We start from the raw sequence: 9092 nt of genomic DNA on the forward strand, positions 1-9092 counted from the left end.
ATAATAATGAATTAATTATGGTATAATAAGTTCTAATAATAATGATGACAGTAATAATCATAAACAATAATAATTAAAATAAATAAAATAAATAAAATTTAATAGCAATAATCTTATATAATAATAATAACAAATTAAAATTCTTTTCAAATGCTATTTTATCTAAAAAAGGACTTATATGTAAAAGTTTATAATTTTGAGTGTCTATTGAATTTTGGAGAAAATATAAAGTAATATAGTGTAATCAAACACAAAAGGACAAAAGTTGTTGTATGTTGAAACTGTTGCAACATAGGCGGACCCCAAATTTTGAAAAAGCCAAAACCCAACATTTTTTTTAAAATGACATAAGCATATAAATCATGATTTAAATTATGTGAAATTATTTGTTTTCCAAGATTTGATGATTTTTAATTAATTTTATTGGATTGCCGCAAGTTAAAGGAAGAATTGTTCGAGCTAGAATCGTAATAAAAAATTTGAATCAGAATAAATTGTTTACTTGAACTGTAGGAATCGAAATCGGAATGAACAACATTCTCATAGATGTGTTTATTTTATTTTAGAATTGGAATAAACTATTATAAGTTATTAAAATACTATTTGTTAATTGTGTCCCTAATATTACTTGTATATATTATAATTAAAACAACAACAACGACAACAACAACAACAACCACAACAACCACAACAACCACAACAACAACAACAACAACAACGACAACGACGACAACGAAGACAACAACAATAATAAAACTAAAAATAATAATTATGACAATAATGTTAATTAAAACAAAAAATTAATAAAATTTAGCAATAATAATAATAACAACAACAACACCAAAATTAACTGAAATAATAATATTAATAATGATAATAATTAAAATAACAAAAGTTATTAATAAGTTTTAATAATAATAAAAATAATAACAACAATAATTAATAATAATTAAAATAATAAAGTTAATATATTTTAATAATAACAATAATGTTAATCATAACAAGATAAATATTAATAATAATGAATTAATTATGGTATAATAAGTTTTAATAATAATAATAATAATAATGATGACAGTAATAATCATAAACAATAATAATTAAAATTAATAAAATTAATAAAATTTAATAGCAATAATCTTATATAATAATAATAACAAATTAAAATTCTTTTCAAATGCTATTTTATCTAAAAAAGGACTTATATGTAAAAGTTTGTAATTTTGAGTGTCTATTGAATTTTGGAGAAAATATAAAGTAATATAGTGTAATCAAACACAAAAGGACAAAAGTTGTTGTATGTTGAAATTGTTGCAACATAGGCGGACCCCAAATTTTGACAAAGCCAAAACCCAATATTTTAAAAATGACATAAGCACATAAATCATGATTTAAATTATGTGAAATTATTTGTTTTCCAAGATTTGATGATTTTTAATTAATTTTATTGGATTGCCGCAAGTTAAAGGAAGAATTGTTCGAGCTAGAATCGTAATAAAAAATTTGAATCAGAATAAATTGTTTACTTGAACTGTAGGAATCGAAATCGGAATGAACAACATTCTCATAGATGTGTTTATTTTATTTTAGAATTGGAATAAACTATTATAAGTTATTAAAATACTATTTGTTAATTGTGTCCCTAATATTACTTGTATATATTATAATTAAAACAACAACAACGACAACAACAACAACAACCACAACAACCACAACAACCACAACAACAACAACAACAACAACAACAACAAAAACAACAACAACAACAACAACAACAACGACAACAACAACAACAACGACGACAACAACAAAAACAACAACAACAACAACAACAACGACGACAACAATGACAACAACAACGACAACAACGACGACAACAATAATAAAACTAAAACTAATAATTATGACAATAATGTTAATTAAAACAAAAAATTAATAAAATTTAACAATAATAACAACAACAACAACACCAAAATTAACTGAAATAATAATATTAATAATGATAATAATTAAAATAATAAAATTTATTAATAAGTTTTAATAATAATAATATAAATATTAATAAAAATAATAACAAAAATAATTAATAATAATTAAAATAATAAAGTTAATATATTTTAATAATAACAATAATTTTCATCATAACAAGATAAATATTAATAATAATGAATTAGTTATGGTATAATAAGTTTTAATAATAATAATAATAATAATAATAATAATAATAATAATGACAGTAATAATCATAAACAATAATAATTAAAATAAATAAAAATAATAAAATTTAATAGCAATAATCTTATATAATAATAATAATAACAAATTAAAATTATTTTCAAATGCTATTTTATCTAAAAAATGACTTATATGTAAACTAAAAAATGACTTATATGTAAAAGTTTGTAATTTTTAGTGTTTATTGAATTTTAGAGAAAATATAAGATAATATAGTGTAATTAAGCACAAAATGACAAAAATTATTGTATGTTGCAACTGTTGCAACATAAACGGACCCCATTTTTATCCAACCAGCAGAGTTCTTTTTATTCTCTCTTTTTTTTTAATTGTTTATGAGATACTCCAAAAAGGTTATGTACAGTAGATACTGTATTCAACACTAATTGGATAATTTTTATTTTGGATCCCCCTAAGTTACAATTTTCGTAACTTACAGCCTGCGATTTGACTAACTAACCAATAAAAATCTGCCACATGGATAAAAAAGAAAGAAAGCATAACTGGTTGAAACGGTTGCAGACTGGGTTGACTGAAAAAGTCAATCCAGATGATTGACTGTTGCAGCCGGTTGCAATCGATTAAACGACTTCGTTTCACAATTGAATCCCTCACCTCTTAAAATAAAAAAAACATTGACGGAGAGAAGCTAAAGCTGCATCTCCTCCAACGACCATCCTACTCAAAATCCACCATCGAATTTTCTACAAACTAGGCTTCAATTAATGCAAATGGACTTGCAAATCAAAGTGGTGCAAGCTGTTCACTTCTTGAATGACAAGACCGAATCATGTAACCGGGTGGCAGCAAATTAGTGGCTCATTTAGTTTCGACAAACCAACGCTGCTTGGGAGGTCGCAACCTCTATCCTCTCCTCCGATCTCCAGTTGTTGCTAGCCAATTTCAAAGTCGAGTTCTTGGCTACTCAAATTCTTAAGAGAAAGATAAATTTCTAGGGTTTTAATTCTAGTTTTATGATAAATTGCTGAGTATAATTTGATTTTCTTGCATTTGTTAATCAATCAATTACCGATACATGTAATTTACTGGAAATTTGCAATTATCTGCAGGCAGCTGATCAACAACAGTAATGGCCTCTTTAATTTCTATATTCATTCTTCCTTAATTTACTCATGGTTTGGAGATCTATAGAATTGGTTAATTAGATCAAATCCCATCTCTTATTTCCTCAAACATTTACCAAATTTATATTCTCCTCCACAATCCCTAAATCATTCCCTCCCCCTTTCTTAGTGATTTTTGCCTTCTCAAACGATGATGAAAGGTGAAACCTTTTGGTCCGGTTGCCCATCAGTTATTCCTAACCAATTCAGCCGGTTTCCCTTTTGTTATTACTACTGCATAAATTAAACTTCAACTGTTGGATTGAAATTGAAGATATTTAATGGTTGATATTAATCAGACTGTAAGATACATTAAACGCAACTTAGGGATTGATTACCTTTTTATGAACCTTATCAATGGGACAAATCATGTCATTGGTGAACCGCAAATCATAACAGATAAAAGGACTCGACTAGCTTACAGAATCTGTAAGCTACAGACTGCAGCATCAGCCGTTGGATGTGGTTGGATGTGGAGTGAGAAACTAAACAATAGAAAATCGGATGGTAGGATGACGGGAGATGTTTGTTACAAAATCTGTACCATAGACAGGTCCCAGATAAAAATACAAAAGTAATGACAATTATATGTCACATCGAGAGGGCTATGATATATTTTAAAACTTTTGGGGCGGGGTGAATGTTTACAATTTGCCAAACAAGGGTGCGGTCATTTCCCTTCTTTGCGAAGGTTTTTATTCTTAATAATCAATTTGTCAGTTACAATTTTTTTTTTCAATCTTTGTTCAGATTAGGTTTCATTTTTGGAATCGAATTATTAAATTCATACACCAATCTACCAAAGTGTCGAAGATACATCTAATTAAAATTAATCCAAATAGTTGAAAAAAAATTAAATATTTTTAACGTAAAAATAATGGTAATTATTGCTACTACTGTGTCTTCTCTCAGCCACGCCTATAAAATGCGGAAGCATGAAGGCACTAAAGACTCACATCAGCAAAGCTTTGGCAACCTTTTTTTTTCTCAAGACTCAATAGCCTTCAGAAGTAATAGAAATTAAGTATGTCTTTAGAAGTTTCAGCCTCTCCTGCTAAGGTCATCCAAAATGCTGGAAAAGATTCTACTCGTGGTTCTGCAAATTTTCCTCCAAGCATTTGGGGAGATCATTTCTTTCAATATACTTGTGACTCCCAGGTAAAATGATTATTCAGAAATTATATTCCCCCACCATTAAACTCGCCCTTGTATCAGTACTTATGAATCTCTAGTAGTACTACTCTAACAACTGGCTTTTTTTTTTTCCTTCACTTTTTTCTTGTTCTTTCTAATACATATATATAGAGGAGGTGGCAATCAATTCAAGTAAGGAGTTATTGATACTATAACAACATAATAATAGTATTAATAATGATAGAATCGCAAACAATTTTGTACATATTAGTATGTAAAAACTGGTGTTCATAAAGAGATTGGCTGAAAATTAATAACAATTATTTTTTCAATTATGCGGACTCATAATAGTTTTAATTATACAACCAATCTCCTATGTTAATCTTTGGGTCGAGATATACACACATGGTCTAAAATGTTTCCATTCCCTACTAATAGCTTCATTTCTTCAAATTTTTATGCCGTTAGGAAACTGATGATCAAAATGTAAAGCATCTAGAGCTGAAGAAAGAAATTAGAAGAATGCTGAAAGCTGCTAACAAGACTTCACATACACTTGAATTGATAGATGCAATTCAGCGGTTAGGAGTGTCGTACCATTTTGAAAATGAGATTGATGAAATCTTGGGAAAGATGCACAAGACTTATCGAGACTGTGATCTTTGTGATAATGAAAATGATGGGCTCTATTATATCTCTCTTCAGTTTCGATTGTTCAGACAAAATGGCTATAGAATTTCCGCTGGTGTGTATTTTTCTCACTTATTCCTCGTGTTAAATATCTTGCAAAAATCCTTTCATCTTCAATTATGTCCAAGTCTTAGGAGCAAAAGAAATAAGAGTTGCAGCTCTCGTACATATGTTATGTCAGTTTCACTTGCCTTCCTGTAATTTCGTAAAGTAACAGAAGTTATGTACGGAAATCAATTCATAACGAATAAAAATTCTTGGAAAAGTCATAGAACATGATTACTGTATCTTAGTTAGAGATACGACCAAGCTATCGACTCATTTGAACTGCCGCGGGGTGAAGCTTACTACTTCTGACTAGCTTTTCTACTTTTATAATTTATGTAAAGAGCTGTCTTTTTTTTTTTTAAATAAAAATATATTTCTGTTACGATGGGCACAAGCAGTTTTTGTCCAGCTATAAAAATCAAGCATTTGCTTATCTTGATTTGGACATAATCAGAAACCAGAGATAACTAGAAGAAAAACACGGAAAAGCAATTCAAAAAATTCGTATTAGTTGTCGTTGCTATAAAAGGAATATTAGTATAAGATAGTAAACATGAAATTCAAAAACAGAAATCATTTGATGCCCTAATCTTTCAAATGGGGTTGCAGATGTTTTCAATGCGTTCATGGGAAGCGATGGGAAATTTATGGCATCTCTTGCAAAAGATGTTCGAGGAATGTTAAGCTTCTATGAAGCTACACATCTCAGGGTTCATGAAGAAAATATACTAGATGAAGCGCTTGCTTTCACCTCTAGTCACCTTGAGTCAGTGGCAAAACAAGTCAGTTCCCCACTAGCTGAACAAGTCAAGCACGCCTTAGTTCAGCCTATCCACAAGGGCTTAGAAAGGCTTGAGGCAAGACATTACATTCCTATCTATCAAGGAGAATCTTCCCACAATGAAGCTCTATTAACCTTCGCAAAGTTAGATTTTAACAGATTGCAAAAGCTTCACCAGAAGGAACTCGGTGATATTTCAAGGTAAATAACTAAACTCTAAAAATGATTTCAATTCCGCTATGAGTAAATTTAATTAAGCTTTGCAATTTTGAAGGAATATTAATTTCTAAATGGGTGTCTCATTTAGGTGGTGGAAAGAATTAGACTTTGCGCATAAGCTACCTTTCGTAAGAGATAGAATTGCAGAGGGCTACTTTTGGGCGGTAGGAGTGTATTTCGAGCCCCAATATTCGTTTGCTAGAAAACTATTTACGAAAGTGGTTTATATGACATCTATTATTGATGACATCTATGATGTGTATGGAAAAATTGAAGAACTTGAGCTTTTTACTTCAGCTATTGAAAGGTTTGAATTGCTCATATTTAATTTGAGATCTCATGCTCAAGATTTGTTATCATTTTTGTAAAATTCCCATTATTGATATGGGCTGGCAATTTCTTTCTCAGGTGGGATATCAATGCCATAGATCAACTTCCTGAGTATATGAAACTGTGTTATAGGGCGCTTATCAATGTTTACAGTGAAGTAGAGAAAGATTTGGTCTCCCAGGGAAAATTATCCCGACTCCATTATGCGAAAGAAGCGGTGAGTACTGTTCAATATTTCATTAAAAATTGATATTAGGCATAAATTCATTCTTAGTTGCTAACAAAGGTCTGATATATTTGGTTTCTCATGATCAGATGAAGAATCAAGTTAAGCATTACTTCTTTGAAGCTAAATGGTATCATCAGAATTATGTTCCGACGGTGGATGAGTACATGACGGTTGCATTAATTAGCTCTGCCCACCCAAATTTGTCAACCATATCTTTTGTTGGCATGGGAGACATTGTAACTAAAGAATCTTTTGAATGGTTATTCAGCAATCCTAGATCGATTAGGGCTTCTTGTGCAGTTGGCAGACTAATGAATGACATGGTGTCACACAAGGTAAACATACAAAATATATTGTGCCACTGCCACCATTAATATAATTTTCTCTTCAACTAAAATATATTTATATATGTGATTTTGTATTTGCATATAGTTTGAACAAAGCAGAGGGCACGTTGCCTCAAGCGTTGAGTGTTACATCAACCAATATGGAGCAACAGAAGAGGAAGCATACAGTGAGTTCCGGAAACAAGTTTCAAATGCATGGAAGGATATAAATGAGGAATGCCTGCGCCCAACTCTTGTGCCAGTGCCACTTCTTATGCGAATTCTCAATCTTACACGAGCTGCAGATGTCGTTTACAAGTATAAAGATGGCTACACTGACACCGAAGAGCTGAAAGATTTTATTGCTTCTCTGCTTATTAATCCTGTGCCCATATGAGCATGATATTAACCTTATGTTTCAACACCCTGCTGGAAAATAATTAGTCCATTGCCGTTTCAGCTTGGATGCTTTTTAAAAATAAATTGAAGGGTGGTGATCCCCGTTGTAATCAGACTGCACTCAAGTAGACAAGTTATAATAAAGTTTTTATAGCTCTATTTAATTAAATTATCCAGCAGTTTGCACGATTAAAAAATTAAGTCCTAGGAAGATATTGCTATTATTATTGTCGTTAATTTTTGCTCTTTTAATTCTGGTATGATTATTGTTTTTCATTCTGGTAAGATATTTGAATCCCATATCAACTATAATTATTATCTTTTCAAATATCATTTATATCTTCGTAGCTCATTCTATTCCGCTGCACATGAGAATCATAGCTAATACCTTAGTATAGGTACGAGATAATTAGTTTTGAGGTTATCTAAAATCATCTTTATTACCTAGTTTTGAGCCTACCTAAAATCAGGCAAGTAAGAGATCTTAGCCATTTAATTTTAATATGGACAGGAAATTTAGGAGACAAAAATAAAATTAGGATTTAGCCATTGAGAAATTAGGAAGGATTTAATTGATCGATTATGCAATTTATTAGTCAATTTTATATGATGGAAATTGAAAGGAGTTTACAATAGATTACCTTTAAAATGCTGTTATTTCTTTTAAAAGAAAAAATAAATTGATGCTAGGGGACTAATGCTAGCTCAGGCTAGAGACGTGGGCTGATATTCACTTGTTACAATATAAAATTATATGTAAAATATATATATATTTTTTTTTAAATGTGAGAGATAGAGACATTTTTTTTTTTTTTTTTTTTTTTTTTGAGAGATAGAGACTTGTGAAATGGTGAGCTCCAATTACATCCAGCGGCTATTTTTCTCTTAGCCATCTTTTTATTTATTTACTTTTGAGTGATACTCTTTTAGTCTTAGAGACTTAAAGGGCTTTTTTTTTTCTTTTTTTTTTACTTAATAATTAACTGACTTAATTTTAATAAGTTGAGTCATTAATATTATTTTTTTCAATTTAATAAAAAAATTTAGTCATTAAGTTACTAAATTATTAAGCCAATTTTTTTAATTTTCTTAATTTAAAATATCTAAATGACATCATTAAAAGATTTTTTTTTCAAATATCCTATCTAATTAATTAATTTTCATACTTACCTAAATAGAATTTAATAATTAACATTGTTACCCTTCTCTATAACTTGCAAAACTTAATATAGTGCCAAACTATTATTATTTTTATCTTTTCATTTTCTTCAAATTAGCATATTTTTTGTTTAAATTTTTTTACGAATATTTTTCATAGAAAACATTATAAACAACAATAAAATTAATTAAAATATACTACTTTAAAATATTAAAGGATTATATTGAATTGAACATAATTATGTTATGATAATATATTTTCTTATTTATGTTGTTTGAGATGCTTATTGTCTGTTTAATATTTATAATTTGTATGGGAACAAATGTAGAAGTACTAGCTTTAGGAGTTTTTAAGTTTAAAAAATAATTTTATACTTATTCTTAACAATTCGGACAAAAAAAAATGTCATCGCTTTCAA

The 9092-nt window shown here is 29.2% G+C and overlaps 2 protein-coding genes across 2 annotated transcripts in view; both read left to right on the forward strand.

Moving 5' to 3' along the window:
• Positions 1–3326, forward strand: part of LOC18047853 (ankyrin-3) — a 7650-nt gene extending 4324 nt beyond the window's left edge. The window contains exon 10 of the mRNA XM_024187475.1: positions 3306–3326. Within this exon, the coding sequence (XP_024043243.1) occupies positions 3306–3326 (21 nt within the window). The remainder of the gene's footprint in view (positions 1–3305) is intronic.
• A 989-nt stretch (positions 3327–4315) lies between these two features.
• On the forward strand, positions 4316–7687 carry LOC18048888 ((-)-germacrene D synthase). Its single transcript, XM_024188607.1, has 7 exons — positions 4316–4517; positions 4962–5238; positions 5841–6213; positions 6320–6538; positions 6640–6778; positions 6877–7125; positions 7223–7687. The coding sequence occupies exons 1-7, from the start codon at positions 4386–4388 to the stop codon at positions 7511–7513; spliced, it is 1680 nt and encodes a 559-aa protein (XP_024044375.1). The 5' UTR covers positions 4316–4385; the 3' UTR covers positions 7514–7687.
• The last annotated feature ends 1405 nt before the right edge of the window (positions 7688–9092 follow it).

This window comes from Citrus clementina, unplaced genomic scaffold (genome assembly GCF_000493195.1).
Source record: "Citrus clementina cultivar Clemenules unplaced genomic scaffold, Citrus_clementina_v1.0 scaffold_3, whole genome shotgun sequence".
NCBI classification, from domain to species: Eukaryota; Viridiplantae; Streptophyta; class Magnoliopsida; order Sapindales; family Rutaceae; genus Citrus; species Citrus x clementina.